At 53.0% G+C, this 27,651-nt stretch overlaps 8 protein-coding genes across 8 annotated transcripts; 4 read left to right on the top strand and 4 right to left on the bottom strand.

Annotated features, from left to right (window-relative positions):
* The first annotated feature begins 159 nt into the window (after positions 1 to 159).
* Positions 160 to 3,672, top strand: GLOTRDRAFT_137015 (uncharacterized protein). The gene is made up of 4 exons (XM_007865307.1): positions 160 to 1,023; positions 1,076 to 2,252; positions 2,304 to 3,341; positions 3,398 to 3,672. Exons 1-4 carry the CDS (start codon positions 214 to 216, stop codon positions 3,523 to 3,525), a joined length of 3,153 nt encoding a protein of 1,050 aa, XP_007863498.1. The 5' UTR covers positions 160 to 213; the 3' UTR covers positions 3,526 to 3,672.
* A 212-nt stretch (positions 3,673 to 3,884) lies between these two features.
* GLOTRDRAFT_72508 (N2,N2-dimethylguanosine tRNA methyltransferase) lies at positions 3,885 to 6,330 on the top strand (the record flags this gene model as incomplete). The annotated part of the gene is made up of 13 exons (XM_007865306.1): positions 3,885 to 4,154; positions 4,206 to 4,327; positions 4,383 to 4,471; positions 4,542 to 4,736; positions 4,795 to 4,910; positions 4,965 to 5,028; positions 5,079 to 5,130; positions 5,183 to 5,331; positions 5,390 to 5,561; positions 5,612 to 5,746; positions 5,798 to 5,880; positions 5,938 to 6,123; positions 6,177 to 6,330. Exons 1-13 carry the CDS (start codon positions 3,902 to 3,904, stop codon positions 6,328 to 6,330), a joined length of 1,770 nt encoding a protein of 589 aa, XP_007863497.1. The 5' UTR covers positions 3,885 to 3,901.
* On the bottom strand, positions 5,478 to 10,916 carry GLOTRDRAFT_72507 (Pkinase-domain-containing protein). The gene is made up of 11 exons (XM_007865305.1): positions 10,565 to 10,916; positions 8,864 to 10,503; positions 7,536 to 8,810; positions 7,251 to 7,478; positions 6,944 to 7,201; positions 6,702 to 6,892; positions 6,177 to 6,644; positions 5,938 to 6,123; positions 5,798 to 5,880; positions 5,612 to 5,746; positions 5,478 to 5,561 (listed from the first exon to the last, which is right to left on the bottom strand). The coding sequence occupies exons 2-7, from the start codon at positions 10,497 to 10,499 to the stop codon at positions 6,480 to 6,482; spliced, it is 3,753 nt and encodes a 1,250-aa protein (XP_007863496.1). The 5' UTR covers positions 10,500 to 10,503; positions 10,565 to 10,916; the 3' UTR covers positions 5,478 to 5,561; positions 5,612 to 5,746; positions 5,798 to 5,880; positions 5,938 to 6,123; positions 6,177 to 6,479.
* Positions 10,917 to 12,042: 1,126 nt separating this feature from the next.
* On the top strand, positions 12,043 to 20,914 carry GLOTRDRAFT_57069 (modular protein with glycoside hydrolase family 13 and glycosyltransferase family 5 domains). Its single transcript, XM_007864851.1, has 15 exons — positions 12,043 to 12,641; positions 12,692 to 12,842; positions 12,891 to 13,409; positions 13,460 to 14,894; positions 14,946 to 15,213; positions 15,273 to 18,634; positions 18,687 to 18,891; positions 18,944 to 19,016; positions 19,070 to 19,301; positions 19,356 to 19,496; positions 19,553 to 19,709; positions 19,767 to 20,355; positions 20,417 to 20,485; positions 20,539 to 20,605; positions 20,669 to 20,914. Exons 1-12 carry the CDS (start codon positions 12,236 to 12,238, stop codon positions 19,871 to 19,873), a joined length of 7,056 nt encoding a protein of 2,351 aa, XP_007863042.1. The 5' UTR covers positions 12,043 to 12,235; the 3' UTR covers positions 19,874 to 20,355; positions 20,417 to 20,485; positions 20,539 to 20,605; positions 20,669 to 20,914.
* GLOTRDRAFT_137011 (uncharacterized protein) lies at positions 20,173 to 22,090 on the bottom strand (the record flags this gene model as incomplete). The annotated part of the gene is made up of 10 exons (XM_007865304.1): positions 20,173 to 20,355; positions 20,417 to 20,485; positions 20,539 to 20,605; positions 20,669 to 20,915; positions 20,978 to 21,182; positions 21,239 to 21,450; positions 21,508 to 21,583; positions 21,634 to 21,686; positions 21,750 to 21,950; positions 22,000 to 22,090. The coding sequence occupies 10 exons, from the start codon at positions 22,088 to 22,090 to the stop codon at positions 20,173 to 20,175; spliced, it is 1,404 nt and encodes a 467-aa protein (XP_007863495.1).
* A 292-nt stretch (positions 22,091 to 22,382) lies between these two features.
* GLOTRDRAFT_36180 (S-adenosyl-L-methionine-dependent methyltransferase) lies at positions 22,383 to 23,406 on the top strand (the record flags this gene model as incomplete). The annotated part of the gene is made up of 5 exons (XM_007864694.1): positions 22,383 to 22,444; positions 22,497 to 22,574; positions 22,624 to 22,837; positions 22,896 to 22,996; positions 23,046 to 23,406. 5 exons carry the CDS (start codon positions 22,383 to 22,385, stop codon positions 23,404 to 23,406), a joined length of 816 nt encoding a protein of 271 aa, XP_007862885.1.
* Positions 22,894 to 25,560, bottom strand: GLOTRDRAFT_72496 (uncharacterized protein; the record flags this gene model as incomplete). The annotated part of the gene is made up of 8 exons (XM_007865303.1): positions 22,894 to 22,996; positions 23,046 to 23,870; positions 23,922 to 24,047; positions 24,099 to 24,343; positions 24,402 to 24,725; positions 24,795 to 24,866; positions 24,918 to 25,023; positions 25,126 to 25,560. 7 exons carry the CDS (start codon positions 25,558 to 25,560, stop codon positions 23,613 to 23,615), a joined length of 1,566 nt encoding a protein of 521 aa, XP_007863494.1. The 3' UTR covers positions 22,894 to 22,996; positions 23,046 to 23,612.
* Positions 25,561 to 25,689: 129 nt separating this feature from the next.
* Positions 25,690 to 27,413, bottom strand: GLOTRDRAFT_72494 (cyclic-AMP phosphodiesterase). Its single transcript, XM_007865302.1, has 7 exons — positions 27,248 to 27,413; positions 27,137 to 27,195; positions 26,935 to 27,073; positions 26,680 to 26,880; positions 26,237 to 26,622; positions 25,961 to 26,188; positions 25,690 to 25,909 (listed from the first exon to the last, which is right to left on the bottom strand). The coding sequence occupies exons 1-7, from the start codon at positions 27,310 to 27,312 to the stop codon at positions 25,902 to 25,904; spliced, it is 1,086 nt and encodes a 361-aa protein (XP_007863493.1). The 5' UTR covers positions 27,313 to 27,413; the 3' UTR covers positions 25,690 to 25,901.
* Between the last annotated feature and the right edge of the window lie 238 nt (positions 27,414 to 27,651).

Below are 27,651 nucleotides of genomic sequence, written 5' to 3'. Positions count from 1 at the left end.
CAGTCCTCGATTGCCTGCCGTCGCAATCCAAGAATGGGCCCGGTGGCTGCGGCCTTCCCTGCCCAGCCTCGGACAACTCCTCCCTCTATGTTTTCTGAACATCCCTGTCTCCTTCCACGACATCCCCCTCCTCCCAACACCGAAGACAGCGAACACGGTCTTGGACCGAGCCGACTCTGTGCCCGTGTATACTGGCCTGGCTGCTGATCCGTCATGTCTGCTCCGACTTCCACTCTGACACCCAATCCGACCACCCCAGCGTATCCGGACGATGTCGAATGGATTACCGCGTACCTCACAATCCATATGCTTAGCGTCCCCAGCCGACGCTACGCCTATCTGCTGTGGATTGTCGTCGTGTTCTTCTTCCTGCTCTTTGCAGTCTTGCACTGGACTGGCTCGAGGGGCGGCTCGCTCGGTGCGTACTGGACAAAGTGGGCTATTCGTCGGAGGACATGGCGCAAGAAAGGCAAAATTGCCGCTGCCCGCAAGAAGGGTGATATGCGTGCGCAGCCCATGCCGATGTCTTCGAACGCACAGATCCTCTGTTTAGCAGCAATTATCCTAGGAAGCCTTGCCCTCTGCTTTGTCGGACCGGACTACATCGCTCCCGGAAGCAAGGTATGGCAATTTGGCCACAACAGTACTATTAACTCTATCTCGAAACGCGCTACCTATGATATCTCAATGTTTACCCAATACCAACCCCAATACACTATACCCAAAGCCTGGTGGACCGTCGGAGGACGCGCAGGTCTCATTGCATTTGCTCTATTCCCCCTATGTATTCTATTCGCACTCAAGGCCCCTCCTTTCGCCATATTCGCCATCCCTTTCATGATCCAACTTCACTTCGACAAACTCGCCTGGCTGCACCGCTGGGTCGGCCGATTAATATGGTTCATCACTGCCTTGCATGTCGCCTTCTGGAGTATCCAACTTGCCAAGGACCAACGTGCAGGCACGGGTAAAGTTGCGTATACTTACGCTTGGCAGTACGAGAAATTCATCTACGCCTGGATCGTGAGTGCCGATCAACACATCCGTTGTCCTGATACTTACATAGATCATCCAGGCCTTTGGCTGCATGACACTACTGATATTATTATCTATTGCGCCGCTGCGTAGGACTCACTATGAGGCCTTTTATTTCCTACACATTCTCTTGGCGCCTCTCACCATCGTCATGTCAGCACTACACCATCCACCTGTCTGGATCTGGTGCTGGGTCGCCCTCGCGCTTTGGGGATGCGAAAGACTTTGGAGGGCTACCTGGTGGCTGTCGACCAACGGATTCTTCGGTAGCTCAGTCCGTGTTCCCGCTGTCGACGAGAAAATGGCCTTGTATCAGGGTTCTGGTAAGAGGACCGAGAAGTCTGAGATGCTCGTACCCACTCCCTTCCCACCACCTGCGATCATGCCCTCTGCCTCAGCATCTCAGCAGACCCTCATCAGCCCTGTGCCCCCTACTCCCACCTCTGCTAAGGTGAAGCCTCCCCCTTCTGCGTACAAGCCGCCGCACTTGCCTGGAGAAGAGAGCCAATTATCATATCCGCCCTCTGAAAATACCGCATACCCCCCATCCACGTTCCGGTCCAACTCCTCTGTCGACCTCGCGTCCATCGCCCCTCCCACTGTTTACTCTTACGTCCCGCCGCCAGGATATGCTCACGCGGAGTTGCTGGCGGGTATGACTGTCCGGCTTCGATTTATTACCCCTGGGTATCTCTCGTGGGCACCGGGACAGCACTTCCTCATTACGGTCCCTGCCATCTCAAGATTTTGTACCCACCCGTTCACATGTGCGAGCATATGCGACGAAGAAGCTCCAGGAGACGAAGGGAGAGAAATTGTTCTCCTTATCCGCGCGAAGAACGGGTGGACGAGGGATTTGTGGGACGAGATAGTCACGATGTCAGCTAAAGGCCAGAAATACCACCCTTCAGAACACCCGCCAGTAGGGAACGGGGAGAAGGGCGCACAATGGCAGGTGCCCAGCAGAGGTGTGTTGTTGAAGGTTTTCGTGGACGGGCCCTTCGGAAGTGCTATCAGAGCCAGGTGGGGCGAGAATTCCACAGCTGTGATTGTTGCTGGCGGGTCTGGTGTGAGCTTCGGTATGTCCGTGCTAGAGTATCTGTGCCTTTGTATGGCTGGGAGAGATGGGAAGTTCCTCGGCGGACGACCTGGTGGGTGGGGTAGGAAGGGTTTCCGCCTACGGCGGATCCGGTTTGTGTGGCTAGTGCGGGAATTCTGTGAGTTAGAATATTTATGATGTCCTGTCGGGATGCTCACTTTTCCCTTAGCTCATATCCAATGGTGCGCTTCAGTTATCCGGAGGTGCATGGCCATGATTCCAGAGCCTGGTCTGCGAGTGGATATATTCGTGACCAATGCCAAATCGGCGCCGGACCTTCGTCCTCCGCCACAGCTGTCTGCTCCATCCCAGCAGCCAAAGGGAGCATCCACCGAGTTCTTAGCTCCTCCTACTCCTCAATACGCCAAACAGGGACGTGCTCGTTCAGGGTCAACGTCATCCACATCGTCTGTGGAAAGCCAGGACGACGCCGCGTCGGTGAACGAGTATGTTGATCTCAGCTACTACACCGGAGAGTATGTAGATGAGGAGACGTTCTCTGCGGGGGAATTCGGCGACATCAACGTGGTTGACCTCACGAACTTCGACGGAGATGACGACACTGTCTTGCCTGGTGAGGCGCAATTCAGCAAACGCGTGAAGAAAGAGGGCAAGGTGCGGCGGAGGCAGTCTCGCAAGATGAATAATGCGAAACTCGCGAAGCTGCAATTGGAAGACAAGGCGACCGAGGAGAGGAGATCGCGGCATCGGGACAATAGGGCCTCTGCGTCTTCGACGGACAGGCTCCTGTCGCCGATTCTCTCTCCGGCTTCTCCTGTCAGCAATAAGCGTGCGAGCGCCGCGTCTTCGCATTATTCGTTGGGATATGCTGACATGGGCAATGGACCGAGTGCGGCGTCGTCTTCGGCCACTGTGCTCGATAACGTTCATAGTCCGGTCTCGCCTGGCCCGTTCCCTCCCAGTCGCTCGTCTAGCCCTGCGTCTGGGGTCAGATTCCAGGACGGAAAGGGCGGAGCCCGCGGGAGGTCGGCTGATTGGGACGCACAGACAACGCACGGCAGCATCTACGCCATGATGCCCACCGTAGGCACTGGATCGCATGGAGAGACAGTGAAGCTGGAGGTGGATGCGCAGGAGATACGAGATATTGGATTCGTTTCGGAGCACGCCTGGCCTGGGAGACCGAAGTTAGAACGAATACTCGCGGACGAAGTGGAAGCATCCAAGGGTTCCGTGATAGTAGGATGTAAGTCCACCATGAAAGTGAATGTCTAATTATTTGCTGACGGAGTTGTGTTCCAGGTTGTGGTCCTATATCGCTGAATGCTGTCGTGCGGAAAGCGATTGCTTCCCAGATAAATCCTGCGCGAATACGTCGTGGAGATATGCGCGGATCCATCTCGCTCGTTTCGGAGGAATTTGAGTATTAGCCTCGGACTGTACCTATCCACGAACGGACTTGTTAATAGTCAATGTAAACAAACCGGACTTGGTACGGCAACGTAGTTGTAAATTACGGGTCCTTGTAGAGTCTGTTGCATGCATCATAATACATAGTCGTAATGTACTTAGAAGCGGTCGTCGAGCAGGGTAGCTTGTGGCTCAGTGACTGAGACGATCGGACAGAATTAGAAGTCGTTGCTAAAAGAGGTTGTTGTGGCGTCCACATCTATGTCGTCGGTGTCTTACTACAGGGCTTGGGTGCAGGTATTGACCAAGCTAGTCTCTCCAAGCGTTCTAAGCTCTTGCTTGAGCCCCAGTTTTCCGCGCTCGTCTCACGAAGCGATCTACGTTTTCCGTCGAGAAATGAGCTCACAATCATCCATCGTGGTTCCTGAGGGTTTCACTCTGCACACAGAAAATGCTGCCCATATTCTTCTGCCGTCCTCAAATGAAGCGTTCCTGAATCCTGTGCAAGAGTTCAATCGTGATATGAGCGTAGCCTGTATCCGAGTGTATAGCGAAGAAGTTAATCGAGAGAAGGAAGCTAGGTGGAAGAGAAAGCAGGAGTACAAGGCTAAGAAGGCTGAGTCCGGTTCGAAAAACAAGAAGGCAAAAAGTGAGCAGTCACGATCCATCATGTGCTGAGACTGGAGGAAAGAGTCGATAGCAGTCTCTAACTCGGCTGGCGGCACCCATGGATCGGAGGCCCACGAACAAGATGCAGTAGAAGATGCAGGACCCGGTCAAGGTCCGTCTTCTGCGGACTCCCCTGAGTTGAAGGCCCAAGAGGTATGACCAGTCCGAAGTGATTCCCAGTATAAGGAATACGCTTACGTTTCCTTAGTACCGCCCCTACACCATCGAAATCCTCGAAGCACTTTCCGCTACCGGTCTGCGCTCCATCCGATACGCCAAAGAGATCCCCCTCGTAAAGTGAGCATCTGACTGACCTATTTCATCTGTAATGAAGATTTACGGATAGTCTCTGATCTCAGTTATGCAGATATGTCATCGCTAATGATCTATCTCCTTTGGCCGTGGAAGCCATGAAGAGGAATATTGAAATTAATGGCCTTGGACCCAAAGATGATGTGACACCGGATCCCTCTGGATCTTCTGCAGAACCCGTCCTCAAGGGGACACACGGCAAGCAGGATTTGGGAAAGGTAAAAGTCAAAGTCAAAGAAGGGGACGCTTGGTACGTGGCCATTCGTGTCTCAAGCCAAATAACGTACAGTTGAACCGCAGGTTGACAGTGCTCTCATGTACAACCATCGTCCCGAGCGGAGTCGAGTCGATGTAGTCGATCTAGATCCATACGGTACGGCCGCACCCTTCATCGATGCAGCTGTACAATGCGTCAAAGATGGAGGTGAGAAGAAGCTCTACTTATATATGTGCATCAACCTGAGATTCATACTCGCAGGTCTCTTATGTGTCACATGCACAGATCTATCTGTCTTAGCCACCACCAATTATCCCGAAAAATGGTAGAGTGCTTGCCTTCGGCCATCCTATTCGAGTTGACGTTCTGGATCAGTTTCTCCAACTACGGAGGAATACCTGTGAAATCGGAGTACTGCCACGAAGCAGTAAGTTCCGTCCCAATGGATTCCTCCTTGCTTAATTCCTTCGACTGTCTAGGCCCTACGACTTGTGCTACACGCCGTATCCACGTCTGCTGCGCGGTACGGTCGCTTCATTCAGCCCTTGCTGTCATTATCGATCGACTTCTATGTCCGTTTATTCATCAAAATAAAATCCCAGCCGATCGAGGTCAAGAAAGCCGCTAGGTGAGTACCTGTCCATCTGCTACTGGTGTGAAATGGTGACATGAACACACGACATCAGTAAAACGTCAACATACTATGTCTGTACCGGGTGCCAATCATTCTACGAGCAGCCGCTAGCTAGGACCGTGGAGCAGGTTCACGAACGCTCTGGCAACGTTAACTTGCTTTTCAAGACCCATGCAGGTCCTACGGTACCGGAGAGATGCACAGAGTGCAATTCAGTTTTGCATGTCAGTGGATGTTTATGTTTCTACTTACAGTAGCTAATCCATGCATCCAGGTGGCGGGTCCGATGTGGTCGGGCCCTCTACATGATCCAGAATTTGTCGGGAAGGTGCTTGAACACTTAGAAGCCGATGCAGATCATTATGGCACGTCTACTCGGATGAGGGGCATGCTAACCGTGGCGAAGGAGGTATGATTCTTACCGCTATCTTTTCCCCGTAGTCTCACTGAGGGTCATTAGGAATTAACGTTTCCGTTCTATTTTACTCCTGCGAAGATATCTAGCTTCTTCCATTGCACCTGTCCTTCACTAGACGATGTTGCGTGAGTGATGGGAATTCAATCCCCTCTTTTCTCGTTGTTAACATGAAATGCGTATAGATCTGCGCTGCTCCATGCAGGCCATAGCGTGTCAAGATCACACGCCTGCGCAGGCTCCTTGAAGACGTCCGCCAGTCGTCGAGATGTCCATGATGTCTTCCGTTCCTGGATAAAGACACATCCCGTCAAGATGGAAAACGTCTCGGAAAAGTCTCCTGCACATCAACTACTTGCGAAGGAACCGAGGTGGGATGTCCATTGTCGATGCATGTGATGGAAGTCTGAAAAGTAGTCGTCAGCTTTGAAGCCAACTTCAAGCGCCACCCTCTTTCGGTTACGCCCTCGGCCAAGGTCAAATTGGTACGGTATCAGCAGAACCCGACTGCAAACTGGGGCCCAGGTACTAAAGCAAGCTCGGGTACAAAGCGCAAAAGAGATCTGCAGGAGTCATAGGATTGAATTATGACTAGGTGGTTGCACTCTATGATACAATGTAAAGTATGGACACGACATCTACAAACATACATACCGAGGATAATAAGTTGCGACAGTCCAGTCCGTAAGAAACGACGGAAGCCCGAACAAACGAAGTAGAGAGAGGGTCATGAAGCCGATTTGCTGGACGACTTTTGTGCTATCCATGGATGCTCGAGCAGCATTCCAGCTGTCGGCCGAGCCTCGTGATTGAGCTCGAACGTGCGTTGCAGGAAGTCTTCCGCTTCTGCCGAGATGTCTGGTGGGATGGAAGGCTTCGCGGATTGTCCAATCTACAGGAGAAGGCATGCTAAGCGAAGAGGGAATGCTTGTAAGGCCATGTCCTTTACCTTAAATATAGCTTGCATTTGATTGAGTTGAGGGAAAGGATGCTCGCCGGTTAGCATCTCGACGATCAAACAGCCAAGGCTCCAGACATCGGCTTTGATAGTATGTGCCGACTGTTTGACAACCTCCGGTGCCATCCAGAAGACTGACCCCTGTAGAGATATCCGTGGGCCACGACCATTATTGAAGAGGTCTGAGATACAAAATTAGCATATCTTGAGATGCAACAGTGAAAACAACGCACTGTCTTGAACCTTCTTCGAAATACCGAAATCGGATATCTTAACGCCGCCTTTGTTGTCAACGAGGATATTAGCTCCTTTAATATCCCTATGCACGATGTCTCTTTCGTGCAGGTAGTTCAGACCCTGAAGAATTTGGGTGACGAATTTCTTAACCAAAATCTCCTCGAACGATCCGTACTCGCGAAGCAAAGCAGCAACTGAACCACCCGGAACGTACTCCAGGAAGATGTTCAAATGTTCATCGTCAGCCGATGAGTCTGCGAGGCATCAACAACTGAGACTACAAAACAGGGCGGCATGACTCACCGAGATATTGGACAATGTTTTCGTGCTGCAGGGTCTTAAGAAGTTCAATCTCCCGGTCCAATGCGTCCAGCATGCTTCGTTTTCGCTGCTCATTAGGGCCAGAACTCTTGGGAAGTTCCACTTGTTTGACTGCCATGAGCGTGCCACTAGATGCGTCCATCCCCAGGTACACCTTGCCAAACGACCCAGCACCGATGAGGGCGCCTTTGATCCATTTTATTCGCTTGACTGCGTTCACCGTGAGTGTCAGATACAATGGTTGTTGCGGGACCACGAATAGCTTACCTCCGTTCGATGTAACTGCTTTCCCTGCCTCATCCACGTCTACTTCTTCTTCCACTTCTTCTTCTAACTCCTCTTCGTCCTCTTCTTCTGAATCTTTTTCCATTTCCTCGGCTTTCTCAATCTCAACTCCGACCTCAGTTTCACTAGACTCTTCATCGCTATCACCGGAGCCCACTTGGGTCCAATCATCGGAGCCTCCAGCCCCAAGAGATTTGCTTATCCTCCTATTCTCGACTTCCGCTGTGATCTCGTCCACGGTCATCATGCTAGCTGTGTCAGATACATCCCTCTTACTCCGCAGTTCCGTAATGTAGCTCATCCGCTTCGAGGCTCTTGACATAGTTCGCGACATTGACTCGGAGCGCAAGCCGGGTGAAGTCAGACTTTCCATAGACTCTGATAGTGACTCTGAAGGGAATGTCACCGGAGGTAGCAGATGTGGCTTCGAGTCCCGCTTAGAGCCAACATCTTGTTCTTCCGCTGGGATATCGATAGACTGTCCATCCTCAGTGGAGAGGGACAAGCGAGGGGGATTTTCTTGCTTGGGTGTTTGCAATGCACTTAGATACTCGGATGTCTTCTCTGGTACGGGAGGTGGAGGAGAGGAGATGGAAGCCCTTGATGGAGAAATGGACCGTCGTTGCGAGCCTATTGTACTGACACTGAACCGAGAATTGGGTTGAGCGGCCAATGACGCAGCACTGTCCCGTCTTCCCAATGCATTCCAGGATCCATTTGCACGAAGCATACTATTCCTCGCCGTGCGTTGCAGGACCTTCTTCTCCGTGAAAGGGAAGTACTCCGGCAAGTGGCTCGTAATGAGCTCGCTGGGAGGTCGCTGTCCAAAAAAGTTTCGCAATTTCGAAGGCGTCTTCTTGTTGGTCCCGTTCGGGGTTGATGGCTTCTTCCCACCGCTCGATGGCGAAGGTGGAGGATCCAGGACCTTCTCCGGGTCAGGCACTCCGAGGCCGCTCAGAACACTGACAGAGCTGGCGCGTTTGTAGTTCACAGCCCGTTGCTGCTCCGCAGCCAGGGATTTGGCGTTCGATGGGGACGACTTGCCGTCACCGTTCTCCTCGTCCACGGAAACCTTGATACTTCCAAAGAGCGGGCTAGTCGGGCTGCTTTGCGACGCTTGCTCACCCAAAATGTTCGCTAAATGTTTGGATCGCTTCCCTTTGCCCGTCCGACGCACAGAGAGTCCACGCTGACGGGCGGGGTCATCGGGGTCAGCATGGCATATCGACAACAGAGCAGCCTCCGACAAGGGTTTCGCTGTAAGCAGCATCAGTCAGATTGTCCAGAGGAACTATGATATGTGCACCGACCTGTCTCATCGTCCTGGCGGCCCCAGTCAAGGAACACACCCCACCCATCGAGGACCAAGCCGCCATCCTCCGACTCCACGTGATCCATAATACTGTCACCCTCTTTCCTAGGGCCAAGCTTCCCGAACTTCTTGAGGGCCTTCTCGAGGACTTCCACTCCCCCTGCGCAATCGGATACATCTACGGTACGAGCATAGTTCCCGTCCGCAATGTTGAACTTCACCAGTTTCCTCCTCAGATCATCTAATGAGGGTGCAGCAGTATGGGACGGGGTATGCGGCCGGTTGAAAGGGCCCCGCCCGACAGTGAAGGGCGCAGTAGGTGGCGACGGCGTGCTTGACGACGTCGAGCTGACATGAGATACGAAAGACTCCGCGATGGGTGAAAGATTATGTGCAAGCTGCGAAGCCGGAAGTGGAAGTGCTTGACCTTGGGAAGACGCGTAAGGATGAGTACCGCTTCCGGATGACCGTGAAGAAGATGCATTCCCCCCGCTACCAGTAACAGACGAGTTCCTCCCATGACCAGGGTTAGGAGAGCGACTCTGGCTACGGCTAGAAGCATTAGGCGGCGGTAAAGGAGACGTAGACCTCGTCGGGGTCTTGCCACCCAAATTGCCTGGCCGTGGGTCGGATGGTAAGCCGTAGCTGCCTCCGCCACCCCATCCAGATGACTGAGATGCCGCGGTAGCAGGAGTTAACAAGCTCTGATTTTGCGGTGCAGGTGGGAGAGGTTGATTCACATAGGAGGGAACATCACTCTGCTGCGTGGGGGTCTTACGTCCAGGAAGGCTACGAGGATTGGCACGGCCGGGTGGTGGAGGCAACGGGGGTTGGCCACGCGGCGCAGGAGGAAGGGGAGGCATGTTTGGACGCGAAGATGAAAGGGGGGCATTACCGGTGCCCGACGTGGTGGTCGCAGCACCAGAGTCACCAGGGCGGGGAAGAGGTCTGAGTGGTGCAGTTGACTTGGCTGAATCCGGTGGTGGTTGTGGGTCACGGATTATCTGAGGCAGATCCTTACGGACGGAATTTGCGGGTAATTGCAGGGGGGCAGGCCGACCGGCCTCGAGCCGCCTTGTCGCCAAGCGAGAAGTAGGAGATATAGAATCATTTCTGGAATGCCCGGTGCCGTCCATGCCATTGAGAGAGTTGCTGCGAGATAGCTGAGTGCCTTGAGGATGGGAGACGAACAAGGAGGACCGCGAGGAGGACTTCTGTCTCAGTGACTTCACTGCATTGAGAATTCTCAGGCGGTCCCCTATGCTCGATACACCCATCTCCTTCAGAGTCGATTGATCCAGTTCCAGCAAAACGTCTCCCCGAATATCATTATCCCTGAATGTGGAGGCATGGCGCTCACATTTGATGTCGGCCAACCAACGTGCGACGTGCGCATCGGACCATTGGCGGATGAATTCTGAGAATGGGGTTCCTGGAGGGGGTTCAAGCGAAGGACCGTTACTAGATGACGATGGCGTCCCTGGTCGAGACGAATTCTGAACTGAACGCGCATTGTTGATGGCAGACCCGTTTGCATAGCTGTGATATGACGCGGTTGGGGATGTCGGAGAAGAAGAGGCGGACCGGGAGGAGCCTTCGAAGGAATTCATGTGGCCTATATTGGCCGTCATCATCGCACTGAAGGTACTGTAATGAGTGGCCATGCTCAACTTTGGCCAGCAATGGCGGCTAAGCGCACCTGTTTGGGAGCAGAAGCTCGCTGACGATGGCGCTTCACACCGGCTGAAAGCGAGGTATAACCAAGAACAGGGATATCGTTAGGTCGTCTGATGGGGTATAGCAAAGAAAATGAGGGATATCCTGCCCCCAGGTTTAAGGAGAAAGTTGGCGAATGGGCGTCCGGTCCTGGCGATATCAAACGGGGAAACAACTGGTCCGTCCCGACGGCTTGCACAATAAGGATCTTACAAGTGAGCGAAAGTCGAGGTAGTGAAAAAACCCAAAAGCCAAAAGTCTGCCAGATTATTACGCCCAGGGACGGCCGAGTCGACGTCGAATAATAACCTGGGTCTCAGCGTGAATACGTATACAACAAGTCCCTTATGCCATCGAGCGCGTCCGGGCGTTATGAGGCGTGGGTAAAACATGCCAAACAGGTGCCCTCTCGACCAAATATGGTCCCTGCCACTCTGCGGTGGCTGATGCTCCTCTCAGTCGAAAGGTATGCTTGACAAGGTGAGGGACTGCTATCGCCAGAGACATTTCATGTTAAATCCCGAAGGCTTTGCTGTGGTCAACTCTTCTAACGACGATTCCTCTACTACTCCTGCAAGCTAACCTCGGAGACGTCAGCAAGGATGCCGAAGGGCGTCGCATCTCTCATCACTGATGTACGCCTCAAGAACCCTCCATGGGCAGCTACGTCTGATATCGAAGGGCGAACGCCAGTTATCAACGATATACCAGTCATCCTTATCAAGGGACAACTTTGTGAGGAGTTTGTCGCATTGCTGACCCGGGTTTTGGGACTGTATGTGAGGCGATGTCACAAGCGACTTCAAGCGAGGGCCTTCTCTGGCCCTGGACCTTCTCTCTCCAAGCACGCACGCCCTTCGATTCCAAGTGAGAGCGCGCTTTTCAGGATCGCAGTCCTTTGAGCGCCGACCGTAGCATTTGGTCAGGCGTCGATCCCGAGAGCAGACTGATTACCAAAGCACCAATGTATCATGCAAACGCGGCACTTGACAGTGGCAGGCGCTGCCTCTTGAGCGGCAGGTGTACTTAGATCCCAACATGACCTCAAGTTACCATCCGATATGCTCAACTTTGGAGCAGAAACAGGCAGAACGTTGCCTTTATAGTGCCAAGGGCCCGAGTTGCCAGCGAGGGTTCGGCATTCGTTCGTCTCCAGACGGCTTGCTTATCCGCCGTTCTCGGGATAGGTTGCTCTCATTGACATCCCAGTGAAATGATAGACCAAGCATAATTCTCTGCATCACAGAAATGTAGCACTTGCCAGTAGAAGAGCAGATGTCTTCCCTGAGCTGCTGCCTGATAACGAGATGAATATGTTTTTCCAAGAAACATAAGTGCGGGGAGCGGCAGGGCGGCCAAAAAGAGTGATGACCGTCGTGGGAGTGGTTTGTGCCTTGAAAACAATTCCCACGGAGGCAGGCCGGGAATGTCGAACGAATAAAGCGAGGCAAGTCCCCCTTTGCCGTCTCCCCTCTGCACGTCGTCTTGCTCAGCGACCCTCCCACTTCCTTCCGTGATTCTCTTGTATTTCCTCAAGGTCTGGCTGGCGCATATCCTCCTCTCATTTGCATCTTTCCCGGCGGCGGATACTCCCGCACGCTGGCAATACCTGGCTCAAACCCTACCTTCCTTTGCACGACGACGCTACTCTAGAATGCGGTTTAGTACCGCGCTTGTTTTCCTTCTCTCGTTTGCTACATTAGCAAGCGCTTCGCCATACCGGGATGACCTCGTTGACTACAACCTCAATGTCAACAAAAATGCACAGTCCCCGACCGAGTACACCACCTCGCGGACTAATACTACCTATACTCCGTCCCCCACCAATTGGCGGGAGATCCCCTTCTACACTATCCTAATGGACAAATTCGCCGATGGCGATCCTGCTAATAATGACTACTTCGAGACAATGTTCGAGGTTGACTGGAGAGAGACGCAATTACGGTTCGGTGGTGATCTGAAGGGTCTGGTATCGAAGTTGGACTATCTGTACGGAATGGGCATTCGGGGTATCTTCATCTCAGGTACCCCGTTCCTAAACATGATTTGGCAAGCCGACAGTGGGTCTATCGCTCGGTTGCTAGGTATTCTGTATCCTCACCCTTTACAGGTTACTCCCCGTTGGACTTCACGGTTTTGGATCCTCATTGGGGTACCATCGATGATTGGGTCACTACCATTGACGAGATTCATGCGCGTGGGATGTACATTATGGCAGATTTTACGGTTGGCACTATGGGTGATCTTGTTGGTTTTGACGGGTGAGTGGATACGCACGCTCACACCATTTGGTTCTCAATCGCTCGCAGCTATCTCAACACCTCGACGCCTTTCGACTTAAACGAACACCCTGCTGTTTGGAAGCACCCGCTGTACACCCCGTGGAACTTCTCTGAGTACAAGGATTTCGCCATTGACAACACCCGGAACACGTCCTGCAAACTTCCCACCTTCTGGCAAGATGACGGTACTGTAGTCGATGTCTCCGCGAACGGATGCTTGAACTCGGAATTTGATCAATATGGTGACATGGAGGCTTTCGGTGTGCATCCCGATTGGCAGCGTCAGTTGGCCAAGTTCGCTTCCGTGCAGGATCGTTTGAGGGAGTGGAGGCCGGAGGTGATGGAGAAGCTGAAAGTCTTCTCCTGCCTGGCAATAACTGCCCTTGACATCGACGCTATCCGTGTCGACAAATCTACTCAAGTGACGGTCGATGCTTTGGCTGAATGGGCCAGTAGTACCCGCGCATGTGCTGCCAAGTTGAAGAAGAACAATTTCTACATCACCGGTGAGGTTACTGGTGGCGACACTTTCGGAGCCTTGTACATGTGAGTATTACTGTGTTACTTCTCGCATCGCTGCTCACTGTCATCTGCAGAGGTCGTGGACGGACACCTACCATGTTACCTCCTGGATTCCTGGCGGCCGCGGACCTGAAGAGTGAAGACAATCAATACTTCCTCCGAGATGCTCCACTCAATGGCCTGGACGGTGTCGCTTTTCATTACTCATTCTACCGGTCGCTGGAGCGTTTCCTGGGTCTGGACGGCAATCTGCAGGTCGCTTTCGACGTCGATACGAACTTCGTCACCGCCTGGAACCAGATGTTCGTCAACGACGATTTCATCAACTCTCAGACCGGCTACGTTGATCCACGGCACATGTTTGGTACGAGCAACTTCGACGTATTCCGGTGGCCTGGGCTCGAGAATGGGACTCAGAAGAGTGCTCTCGGTACCTTCTTGGCATCTATGGTGATGCCGGGTATACCGCTCCTGTACTATGGCGAAGAACAGAACATGTACATTTACGACACATCCGCGTCCAACTACCTTTACGGTCGTCAAGCCATGATGAGTAACAAAGCATGGCAGCGCCATGGATGTTACGCCCTGGGTTCTGACCAGTTCTTCAACTTCCCTCTCGAGAGAACCCTCATGGGATGTAAGGACGATTGGAATTCACTCGATCATTTCGACCCCACCGCGGACAGCCGACGCGTCTTCTCGCAGTTCCTGTACCTTCGCACGGTCTATAGCGCTCTGCAGGACGGTTTCAACCTCGTACAGCGTGGAAATTGGACGTACTTTATCGGACTCCCCGGCTCAAACGGGACGTTGACGGAGAAAGGCCTGTGGTCCGTGTCGCGTTCTGGCATCCCGAATGTGCAGAACTTGACTGGACAGCACACCGACCAAGTCTGGATGTTGTATACCAACGAGAATACCACCAAAACCTGGTCATACGACTGTACAAGCGATAAGTGGATCTCCTCTCCCTATCAGGGTGGCACGACCGTCAGGAACTTGTTTGCGCCTTATGAGACGTACACCCTCCAGGATTCCTTGTCTTCGTACTACAACGACAGTAAGGCGCCATACTATGGCTGTCTGCAGTCCGTCCAGATGGATCCTTTCGGCTTCAAAGCTCTAGTCCCTGCGACAGAATGGGTTGCGCCTCCGCCTGCGCTCACGAAGTTCGTGCCTGGGCATGACGCGCGCAAACAGGTAGAGGCAGGTGATGCTAATGCTACCACAGTCGACATTCGGTTCGAGTTCAATGTCGAGATGAATTGTGACAGCGTCACCGCAGCCCTATCTTTCAATATGTCTTCGTCAGGGAAGGGAGGAAATCCGACCTTCGATAAAAATAATGTGAAGTGCGACGATATTCAGGACCGCGAAATATCCAAGATCCCCGGTGCTGACACTTCTGCCTGGTATTGGTCTACGACGTTGACCAACGTTCCTGACGGTATCTTGACGATCACTCTCAACAATCCATCCACAAAGGATGGAACGGCATCGACCAACGTACGTCCCGTCTTCTAATACATCTTGATGTGTACTAATTGATCGTTTCAGGCCATTGACCACCTCTTGCTTCGCAAGGGCTCATCCAAGAATGTCATGGTCTTCCCAGAATCGGACTACGACAGTTCCTCGTTCTCCTTTGTGGATGGGAAGTATAACTTCTCACACAAGGCGTATGGTGCAGATATGTTCCGGTACTCCTGGAACTTCGGGCAGAATTGGACGAAGTGGCAAAACTGGGAGGATGTAACGCTGATTGACAAGGACTTATTTGACAACGACGAGAACTGGTGGCAGGGCCAACACATCATGGTGCAGTGTGAGTACAGTTCAAAGGTCGTCAGAAACATTCCAAGCATTGACATGTCATTCGATCAGACTGGAGCAACGCCGTTACGTCTTCCGCTCAGGTGGTTCATGCGGATCTCAACTACCCCAAACCGCGTCGTTATCCTCAATTCCTTGCCCGCGGCCCTTTCAACAGCTGGGGCTACGATAAAGGTATCGAGGCCGTCATGACGCACAGCGACGACGGAAAATGGGAACTGGAGATCATGGCCACGTGGCCTACGTACTTGCAGCTCAATATCTTTGGGTATGACAACTACTACTACGGCGACGTGGACGGCGATGGAGTTCTGGATCGCCTGCCTCCGAATACCGCAGCCCCCAATTATCTTAACTTGTCGGCCCCTCCTCACCCGCATCTGGCATGGAATCTTGTTGTCGACGACTCGACTCTTACATGGACTCTGGAGCCGCGGGGGCACTCCGCGGTAGGCGCGATCATGTATGCTCTGCTGTTATCGATTCCTCTCTTCACCGCTTCCCTGGCCGTTGCCGTATTCATGTGGTCCTTCTATGGGATCAGGTACAACAAGTGGGGTGTCAAACCTAACAAGGATCACAGCAACTATTTCCCTATCATCGGCTCTCTTGGCAACAAATCGGCTTCGGACCTGAAGGAAGCAGCGACGCCCATGTCGGAGAAAATGTTCGGCCACAAGCATCCGGAACAGATTATTGGGTGGCCTGAGGATAAGAACAAACGGCGCAAGGTTTTGATTGCGACTCTGGAGTACGAGATCATCGATTGGAAGCTGAAAGTCAAGATCGGTGGTTTGGGTGTCATGTCGTCTCTCATGGGCAAAGCAATGACGGACGTCGACCTTATTTGGGTTGTACCGAAGGTGAAGGATATCGAGTATCCCCCTGGAGATCCTGCCGAGCCCATCGAGGTTATCATCTTCGGAGAGCCGTACCTTATCGAGGTCGAAACCCACTGCCTCGATAACATAACTTACGTGCTGCTCGACAGCCCCGTCTTCCGAGCCCAGACAAAAGCGGACCCTTACCCTGCTCGCATGGACGATCTCAGCTCAGCCATCTTTTACTCCACTTGGAATCAAGCCATAGCTGCGACCGTGCGACGGTACCCAGACATTGATATTTACCACATCAATGACTACCACGGAGCACTCGCACCTATCTATCTCCTGCCGAAAGTACTGCCTGTCTGCTTGTCCCTCCACAATGCCGAATTCCAAGGTCTCTGGCCTCTGCGGACCAAGGAGGAGATGAAGGAAGTTTGTTCGGCTTTCAATATCAGCAAGGAGCACTGCACCAAATATGTTCAGTTCGGCAACACTTTCAACTTACTGCACGCTGCGGCATCATTCATCAGCGTGCACCAGAAGAGTGTTGGTGTTGCTGGTGTGTCGGATAAATACGGGAAACGTAGTTGGGCCCGTTATCCCGCCTTGTGGACTCTCAAACACGTGGATTCCCTTCCTAATCCTGACCCCACTGATATCGCTGCTTTAGATGAAAATCCGACTTCATTACGTGATATTCAGATTGACCAAGAAGCGGAAGCGCAGCGTCCGGAGCACAAGCGTCAGGCTCAAGAATGGGCTGGCATCAAGCAGGATCCCAATGCCGCTCTCTTTGTGTTTGTCGGTCGCTGGTCAAAGCAAAAGGGTGTAGACATTATCGCAGATGTTATGCCGTCCCTGCTGGAGAAGCGACCGCAGATTCAACTCATCTGTGTCGGACCTGTCATCGACTTGTACGGACGGTTTGCCGCAGAGAAACTCAACCGTCTCATGGAACTTTACCCTGATCGCGTATTTTCGAAGCCGGAATTCACTGCTCTTCCTCCATTCTTGTTCAGTGGAGCTGATTTCGCTCTGATTCCCTCTCGTGATGAGCCCTTTGGTCTAGTAGCAGTCGAGTTCGGTCGGAAAGGTGCTCTTGGAGTCGGTAGTCGCCTTGGTGGGCTGGGACTGATGCCTGGTTGGTGGTTCCCTGTCGAATCAACGTCAACGCAACATATGCAGTCTCAGCTGAAGAAGACAATCAAGATGGCCCTCAAGTCCACAGAGGAAGAACGTGCCATTCTCCGCGCCCGTTCCGCAGTACAGCGTTTCCCTGTCGTGGAATGGAGACAGCGTATGGAGGACTTCCACCGGCGCAGCATCACGATCAGTCGCAACCACGCAGGTCCTAACGCATGGCGTCCGTCGGACGGAGATAGCGGTCGCCACCAGCCTATAGGCGAGGCTGAGGATTGGAATCCTGAGTATCAACCTTACCCATCCCAACCAGAGTGGGATGCTAGAAGCGGAAGCTTCAGGATGAGCGCTGCGAGCACGCCAGGCTCGCCAGGTCAATGGAGTCAGGATCCGTTCACGCCCGGAGCCGAGCACCATCTGGCTGCACCTCCTCGTCTCATGCCCGATAGTCGTAGAGGGTCATTCAGTACGGATGTGTCTGACAATGAAGGTGACTACTTCTCCCAGCCGGGCGGTAGTGGTGACACTCCTCAGGTAGAATATTCGAAATTCCTTGACAAAGCCAACCGGACAATAGCTAAGGACCAGCGACATGTTCCTGACCCATTCTTGGATACTGCTCCTCCGACGCGGCCTTTCGGTGCCCACTCAAGAGTGTCATCTGTCGAGTCTATCGCGTCCATTGTCGACGAGAAGCAGAATTCACCACTAAACAAGGCCATCGCCTCGTTCACGGATGCTGATGGTGGAGTGGCCCACGAATTTGTGGAGAAACTACGAAACCTGAACCCAGAGAACTCTCAGCACGAGTTATCCATCGAGAAGTTCCTAATGAAGAGCGAGGAGGCATTCTTCGATAAGGTCCGGAAGGATAAGTTGTCCACGGCCGCCAGTATCCGATCGTCGAAGAGAGAGTCCGTCTGGGGCACACCTTCAATATACGACACTGGCAGTTCACGCCCCTCCTCCCCGAATGGGCTGAGCTCCGCAAGCGGGTTCACTGACTACAATGGTCCTCTTACAAGTGAACTCCCCGAAGTTGTGACGATGACGGGACTGCAGATCGCAATGCAGAGAGAAATCGGCGGATGGCCTTTGTATACCATCATCATCGCTGCGGGACAGATGCTGAGCGCCACCAGCTTCCAGATTACCTTGCTATCCGGTCAAAATTGGCAAGACAACTTGCAGCTTTATGTGTTGGGCGCCGTGTTCTTAGCCGCGTCCTTCGTGTGGTATGCTCTCTTCCGGTTGAAGCCATCGGTCTATGTGTTGGCTGCTCCCTGGATCTTCTTTGGACTCGCTTTCTTCCTCATCGGTCTGCCGTCCGTGACTTCTGCCCTACATCCCACGCACAAAGCTTTGTCAAGCGCCGCTACATGGTGTTACGCTGTTGCGTCTGCAGCGGCGTTCTGCTTCTTTGGTCTCAATTTCGGTGAAGAAGCTGTGAGTACCGTGATAAAATGCAGATCTCTGTTATTAACGATATACTTTAAAGGGTGCTGCCACTGAAGTTTGGACGATGAGAGCTTGCATCGTACAAGGGTCGCAACAAATCTGGGTCGCCGCGTTATGGTACTGGGGTAACTCCCTCGAGGGTGCCCAGACGGATAGTATACCACCATGGTGGATAGTCCTCATTGTCTGGCCCTTGGCTGCCTTGAGCCTTCTTTTCACGTACCTTATGTTGTACGGTCTACCCGGTAAGTCTCCGTTTGCGATATGGTTGTTCGATGGGTTTTGAGCTTGCCGCAGAGTACTATCGTCAGACACCACCGAAGGTACCCAACTTCCTAAAGACACTTTTCCGCCGGAAGCTCGTGCTATGGTATGAATCTCCTTTTGCGTTGTTTTCGACATCCTGTCCTAATTGCTACTCAGGTTTTTGGCCTCGGAAATCTTACGCGACTATTGGCTCAGTGGTCCCTACGGCCGCAATTGGGGCTTCCTATGGAGCGGCAATATACCGAAGTGGCAAATCGCCCTCTTAGTCGTTGCTTTCTTTGTCGTTGTGTGGGCAATCTTGATGTACATCCTGACGCAGTTCAGTAAGATCCATACGTGGTTGTTACCTGTGTTTGCTGTGGGATTGGGTGCGCCTCGATGGTGTCAGGTAAGTCCCGTCATTAAGTACGTCAATCTGGTGCTCAATATCTATCTCGTGTAGATGCTTTGGGGAACATCTTCCCTAGCCTTATATATTCCTTGGGCAGGCCACGCGGGTCCATATCTGGGTGTTTCTCTGTGGTTATGGCTGGGCGTTCTTGACGCTATCCAAGGCGTGGGACTGGGTATGATTCTACTGCAGGTTCGTGGACATCGCCCTTCCAACTTCTGGAGTATCGCTGACGGCCTTGCCATCAGACCTTGTCGCGTCTCCACGTTTGTGCCACGCTTGCATTCTCGCAGATAATAGGGTCTATATGTGTCATGGTCGCTCGGGCTACTGCTCCTAACAAGATCGGACCGGAAAGCGTCTTCCCTGACGCTGCCACATGGGACTTCGAGCAAGGTCTAAAGGGTAGGTACCTGAACTGTTGACTGCAGGTTCTGTGCTGATTTCCCTCGCTTCTATCAGGGAGCCCCATGGCATCGCCCACGTTCTGGGTGGCATTGGTATGCCAGCTCATCATCGTCATAGGCTACTTCTGGTTCTACCGGAAGGAGCAATTGGCCCGACCATGATCGCGTTTTCCACCATGACATGACAATCTAGACTAGAATTAACGGACCGGGATTATCTGCACGTTGTTGCATTTTCTACCATGTTGCATCACGGGGCTCTTGCGGACTTTGTTTAGAACGGACGCTGTATTTGTCTCGATAATATTACACGCTCGCTACGTACACTGGTATAGCATTGCATTATAATAATGGCATACTCTTTTTGGGGCTAGCTAGTATCCACCCATTACCGTCATACCTCCTGCTCGCGTAGATACCTGGACTGGAATAAAATCGAACAATCTTTGTACTCCTTCGTATTACTGAGGTTTCTGCATTTTGAAGTCATCAACGTAGCGACCGTACATGCTCAGGAGTGTGCCGAGCTTGGGGTGGACTTCGACGGTGTATTCTTCGAACGGGTAGGCCTCGCCGTCGATGGATAGACAGCCTTTCTTTGAGCGAGGAGTCAACCTGTAGGCGTGCGCCTTGAAGTAGTGTTGCTGAGACAGACACCGACGCGTCAATACCTAGGCACCGCGACAATATGATGCGGACACGCACGGTAGGAAGCCAGAATGGCCCGCCTTTCTCTGCGCCGTCCAAGGCTTTGAGCATATCCCCCCTCGATGTCTAGGTGCATCAAGATGGATCATACATAGAGAAGCAGGGTGGATGCGGCGTACCAGCTCTTGGGCGACTACGTCGATGAGACCGTCGTCAGGCAAGGAAAGTGGGAATTGCATTAGATCGCTGACGCGGAAGACTGGTCGTCAGCCTGATATGTGGCTGACGCCCACATGGATATCGACTGACCGTCCGACGTAAGGGCCTTGTCCCGCATACACATAGAGCAGCGGTTTATCGAAAGTGACCCAGCCGTCGTCGCCTTTCCCTGGCGAGGTGTGCTGCAACGGCGGCAACGCCCCTTCACTCTCGCTTTCTGCCTCCGGAGGAGGCGGCGCGGCGTCCCTAACTTTCCGGTACGATTCGAGCATCTTGTCCTTGTCGCTCTCGGCGACCTTTACGGATAGTGTGGCGGCGCACGGGCTTAACTTCGCGACTAGGGGGATGTAAGCACTTTTCGCGGCCACGCATCCTGGACCGTGCCCAAGTTGGACTTACTGCCGCGCAGGAAGCCTACGACGAAGCGCGTGTCGCCCATCCAGCGAAGGTGCTCGGTGCCGAGATCAAGGTCGGCCATTAGCCCCACCGCCTGCGAGAAGAAGGACAAGCGGCGGGTGTTGCCCTGCGTAAAGGAGAAGAGGTCGGTCTTCATGGGCCGACCTTTGATGGCGTTCAACGCAGCGGCGCACACGTCGAAGGCGTCCTACGAATTCGTGGTGATCAGAGATATGTCTTGTCAGGGGATATTGACGCATATACCTTGACTCCTAGGAGATTGCAAGATAGGCCGTTGCCCGAGCCGGTGGGTATAGGCGCGATGGGTATATTCAGAGCTTTCAGCGGCTGGGCGTGCTCTGCAAATCCATTTATCACTTCATGAATAAGACCGTCACCCGACACGGTGACAACCGCGTCAAAATCGAGCGACAGGTCTTTGGCGAGGGCTTGCGCATGCTTCGAATGCGTTGTGTCTGAGTAAAGAATGCCGCGTGAGCTGCAGCAAGGACTGGAAGGCGGGAAGAACGTACAGGTAACATCCAGCGTGCAGTGCGCGGCCTTAAGAATTGGCTCGACCTTCTTGCGGAATATGGCTACTGATTTCCCCTGCGACTGGTTAGTGACCATACTACCGAGTGACATCCCCATTTGCTCACCTGGCCACCGTGCGGATTAACCAAGACCTTCAGACGTCTGCGCTGCTTCACACCTCACGAAGTGGCGCTAATGTTGGCGAAACGCGTCACCGCACGGGGTAGATACACTGACATACCTTCATAAGCCTTGGCCGTCAGGGCGTCGATCCATGCGTCTACTGCGGACTTGTCTGCCGGGAATATACGTCCACTGGCTTTGACGAGGCTCAGAGAGCCCTTCTTACTCTTCCGAGCAAGAAAGTGGACATGGAGCGTATCCTGCGCGTGCTCGGCCCATAGCACCTGCTTCAAGGGGACATCCACCGTCTTCTTCGGGTCTGTCCTCACTTTCAGTGCTGCGACGAGGGGGAAAGCGGAGATGCACACCACGGCTTATGAGCAGACTAGAGTCCGTCAGCTTGAACGTCGAAACCTTTCCCGAACCATTCACGACGCGCAGCTCATTAGACGTGGCCATTAGACTCGAATACGCTGTCAGTCGCGCAGCTCGAAGCGCGACCTGATCGACGCCCACGCGAGACTGGTCTAAGAATAGCGACGAGGTCAGGCAGCTATTCTGAGCCACAGTTGACGGTTATCGCGGGCCATGAAGCCATTACTAGTCCGAGTCAGATTCTGCCGAGGGCATTCCACCCTCGGCCATGCTCGCGCAATCGCGCCATATCATCCTGCACTTGCACCCAGCACTTGTAACGTCGCCTGCAAGGGTCCCCAAATTCCGTACATTCTTCGCCACCACCAGGACAGCCATGCCGACCGTACACGATGTGGCCAAGCAGGGTTTTGGCACTGACAATGAGCTCTACGATCGGTCAGTTAGAAAGCCTGCTAGGTTGAGGCCCTGATCATATGGAGACACACAGCGCTCGGCCTTCGTACCAGCCGGAGGCGCTCTCCTACATCCGCCAGGCAGTCCAGGCATCGCCCGTGAACGTCGTCGAGTACGTTCACCATTCTTCCTCCATGGATCCTTACTAATCATCCGCGCAGACTGGGCAGCGGTACAGGTATATTCACGCGCGCCCTCCTGGCCCACCCCGAGTGGTCCGCATCCCTCGGCCGCTTGCGCGCCATCGAGCCGAGCGAGGGTATGCGCGACGTATTCACCAAGACGGTGAAAGACGAGCGCGTCACCACCAGCTACGGCACCTTCGACACTACCGGTGTCGAGGACGGCTGGGCCGACATTGTGATTGTAGCGCAGGTCAGCTGTGATCCAGACGTCGCGTCTCGTACTACTCACGTTTATCCGGGAAACATAGGCATTCCACTGGTGCCCTGACTACAACGCAGCTGCGGCCGAGTTTGCTCGCATCCTCAAACCTGCCGGTGTTGTCGCCCTCATCTGGAATCTAGAAGACAGGTACGTTCCCTCCTGCCTTGTCCCTGTACCGACACTCATGGTCTCCCAGAGACAAAGCCCGCTGGGTCGCCCAACTCCGGGACCGCGTAGAGTTGCACGAGAAGGGGACGCCCCAGTTCCGCCTGGGTCTCTGGCGCGAGACCTTCTCTACCCCCAACTACAACGCCCTCTTCGAGCCGCCCATCGAGAAGACGTGGGACCGTGCCCTCCCTGGGACAGTCGAGATTGCCGTGGAACGGGCGTGTAGCAAGAGCTACATCGTTGTGCTCCCTGAGGACGAGAAGAAGAAGGTCGCGCAGGATGTGACAAACATCGTGAAGAATGGAGACGATATGATTTGGATTGATAAAGAAAAAGGTGTGTTTGAGTATCCGTACAGAACGTACGTCGTACTCTGGAGGAAGAAGTAGATGCTACACAACATGTATTACTTACAGCGGACTATAGTAAGGTGTTTGGTTACCTTATTAGTGTCGGAGGAGACCACCCTAACCATTGAACGGTGCTCCTCAGACCCAGCGTGGATCAGATTGATACTCCATACTGGTGTATGCGAGCACGCCGCGTGACCAGATCATCAGTTCATAAAGACATAGAAGAAAACAACCAGCCTGCTCTACTCGTCCGTATCCTCCCCCCGCTTACTCGCCATCTCGAGGTTCCTGGCTCTGGCCATCATATCCTTCACCTTCCACCATTCCATCTCGATGACCTGTCGCTGGTCGAGCCATTCCATGATCTGGTCCGCATCGTCCAAGTCCTCTGGTGGTTTCACACCTCCCGCTCCGGAAAAGGCGACACGAATGAACCCGCGCTTGCCTTTCGAAGCGCGGAGCTCTTCCACCTCGCGAAGGAGGGACTGGTAGGTGGAGTACTTGATGTATGTCAGGACAGCTGCGAGGTTCAAAACGAACAAAAAACCTACCTCCCAATGACTGAACTCATGGAATACCTTTGTTCGCCGAGCGCAGAACCGGCCGAGGTGGAACTCCTTCTGATCCTTCGACTCCTCTTCGTCCTCACTGTCATCCGAATCGGAGTCGGTCAGAGGCTGTAAGTGCACGGTTGAGTCTGAATATAAAGAGGATATAATAACAAATACTTCGAAGCCCAGTCTATCGTACGGCTGACCGCTGACTCTGCCCAAGTAAGTAGACATCCGTCCTCCTAGGTGACACGCGTCGCAAGCGGGTACAGCAAACTCTAGCGAGACCAACTCGAAGTTGGGGTACTTCTCCAGTGGTCCCTTGAACTCCGGACGCCAGACCGAGGATGCCACAAGGGAGTCCCGCATTCCAGTCAATTTCCGCCGGGCAATATGCAGTGGTGCGCTGAAGTACTCAACATCTGTACGACCAGAAAAGTCAAGAACGAAAGCTCCTGCGACTCTGTTATTTATGCGTACCCGCAAGAGCTTTCTGCATGTAGTCCTGCCGCTCCTCGGCGGGTCGCACTGCTACGTGGACGAAGAGCTGGCATATGATCTTGAAGTGGTGGGCTAGATCCTGATAAGTGTTCATACTGAAGGCTGAGGGCAGCTCAGCAGCCACGGTTTGGCTATCATCTTCCACCACAAAACTATCGTCCACGTCCTCTTCGGCCGCTTCGTCATCTGATGACCCTTCCTTATTACTCGGCCTGGCACCCTCGAAAGGAACTTCATCCCAGACATTCTCCTCCGTACTCTCTGAGCTTCCTGGGCTCTCAGCAGAGAGTCCCCGTTTCAGACCTACAAATATATTCATATCGTCAGACAACTTAATATACTTTCTGCCCAAAGAGCCCAAGGCCCACGCACGTTTAAGCTTCTCCAGGTTAATCTGGAAAGCAGACTTCTTCCCTCTTGACCGGAACCGATCTTCCAAGATCGCTTTTATGGTCGTCTAGCTTAGAAGCATATTATATTATAGAGGGAACTCACTGTCAGTATCAAGCTCATCCAACAGGTCATCTTCGTCTTCATCGTCTGAAGGCGTCACAGGTCTACGCCCTTTGACGAGCCTGCGCCTTTTTACTTGCACTTCCGGCTCGTCCTCATCTGTACGCTCTTCTTCTGCCTGGCTAGTAGGAGTGACCTTACTTGGTCTCCTGGTCCTGACGTCTCGATCCTTGGCTTCCGCCCCATTCACCGAAGGCTGCTTTCCCCCATTACCATCACCTTCCCTCTGCTTTCCCTGTCCTCTGTGTTTGCTTGCTATATCATTTAGAGCGATAGAGACAGAGTCCTCATCTTCGCTCGAATCGTTGTGACGCAACTTCCGCTTCTTCGCTGGGTGTCGACGGGGAGACTCCTCCGATTCAACATCATCGCTCAAAGCTGCAGCTTCGGGTTCGAACCGTATGCCCCCTACAGCGCTGCTAGAACTGTCGCTCTCTTCTAGATCCACAACCTGTTTTTGTCCCGTCTTCTTCTTGCTAGACGTAGCGGGTTCAGTTACCTTCTTCCGGGGACTTGATTTTGGTGAGAGCTGGGGCGAGCTAGACAGAGCATAGACAAAAAGCGTTGTTTGCTTCAGCTTCTTGGGGGTGGAGGGACCAGGCTTGGCTTGCTTGCGGCGAGGCATGCTCACACAGTCCCAGTTCGACGAAGTCCAAGTCCCGGATGTACGAGACAAGACGACAGAGAGACAGAAAGTGAGCTCGAGCGCTCAGCGCTCAAGTCCTAATAGCGCGACGCGCCTGTGGCGCAGAATCGAGCGCATAATCAAACCTGCGCAAATCAGGATGAGATACTGTAGATGATCGATACATCTCGCTATGGACACGTCGTACTTAGACTACAAATGAAACCAACAAATCCGTCAGAAAGGAGGAAGGGCTAGTGCTACACTTGGGCTATACAGATCTGCGAGACTGCGAGAGATAATATGCATGCACGAGAGGATTCAGAGGGCGGGAAAGACGCTCAGATTGCTTGCTAATGGTTAGACCAGAATGTCATAGCACGGAACAAACGGTACTCACCGATAACCATTCCCTGTTCAACCGCAATGATTTCTGCACCCAACTTGTCCCGTTCCACCAACGTCCTCACCTGATCAGCGATCTCGAGGTGTACGGGTCGAGCGAGGTCGAAATCGGCCTTACAGTGGGTGATGTAGATCCGTACTCCGTCGAGAGCATGTTGCAAGACACCTGGGGCTTTTGACGTGTTTGAAACTACCCTTTGCCGCTTCCGCGCCGGTGGACAGTCTGACTCGGAGTCAGCAAGCGCGTCTTCCGACTCTTCGTCACTGAGACGCTCTCGCGGTCTCGGGCGAACTTTGACCACCTCGGTAGCAAGCACAGTGAGCTCAGCCAAGAGATGTTGTGGGTTGAGGTGCCCATATAAAGTCTCGTCGGGTCTAGTAGATGGCCAGGAACACTCTATAAAGATTGCGTTCAGCGAGTGCCCAACTTTCTTTGCTGCCCTTTGCCAAACTTCTACATTGCGACTGTTCCGGGACAGGCTGTCAGGTTCCACGTCGCCGAAGAAAAGAAACTCTCGGTCTTTGCTGTCGTGCCGGATGAAAAATGCGACCGACTCATAGATGACCCCGCCTTGCTCATCCATGCCATGACTCACGGGCATCATCATTACAGAGATGTCCTTCGAGATTGGCATATACTTCTTGTCAGGTTGTAGACTGCAAGAGATAGGTCAGACACACGAAGAGGGGGCATGCCAAACAATTATTACACACCTTTGATATAGAAGCCTAGAGGACTCCTCTTGTTCGTCCCACGACGCAAGATTAGGCCAGACGCGTCCGTTGAAGACCACTTCAATATCTCTGAGCGTCTGCAAAGACCCGTATACTCGCTTTCGACAACCTCCCACGGAACCTGCTGACATGACTAAACTTGAAATGTGGTCAAGGTGAGCGTGGGTGATCAAAAAACATCTACAACCACGACACGGCTTAGCAGAAAGTATACCATAAAATCGCGAGACTGACTTGATCATGGAATAAATATCGCGAGCGGAATAATGCCGCCTGTCATCCTCCTCTTGTGTAACGTGCTGGTCCGGAGATTGATAGCTGAAGATTTCTGGATGCTTCCTCATAATCCGGGCCAAGGCACCCATGCCGGAACCTAGGGACCATACGTCTGAGCTCTGTTGATGTGGATGCGGACTCAGGCTCTAGCAGGACGCACCTGCTTCCAACGCGATAATCCCAGCTTCCCAGGACGCTTCACGTGGTTTAAGTAGATACCTGGGGCGGAGATCATAAGGTGAGGTTTGGGACGCGCAGACAAGTAACTCACCCGGATAAGTTAGTCTCGTCTGGGCCCCCTCCCGAACCCAAAACGACCAAGTCAAAAGCACACATCTATGCCTCTGACCTGCTTCCGACCTCCCAGACGAAGTCTACCCCCCGCAGAATAAGTTAGATGTCGCGTTCAGCAATCGTCAGACGCGACTAGAGGTGGGTGGCATCCGAGGAAAAAAGAGTCGGTTCGGTGAGAAGACGTATATCCAGAATATATCCGCACGTAGTAGATCAGACATCCCAGAGGGAAGCACAGTTATGGCAGTGCCGGATAATGACCCTCAGAGGGACGCGAGATCACATTGTCTTCGTGACTCGACAATGACATGGGATCAGTTAGGCACAATGGAAATAGACAGCTGTGGGCAATGGCCTTTGTGTAATTTCTTGAGTGGGAAC

This window comes from Gloeophyllum trabeum (genome assembly GCF_000344685.1).
Source record: "Gloeophyllum trabeum ATCC 11539 unplaced genomic scaffold GLOTRscaffold_00003, whole genome shotgun sequence".
NCBI classification, from domain to species: Eukaryota; Fungi; Basidiomycota; class Agaricomycetes; order Gloeophyllales; family Gloeophyllaceae; genus Gloeophyllum; species Gloeophyllum trabeum.
This window is presented reverse-complemented; position numbering and strand designations above follow the sequence as displayed.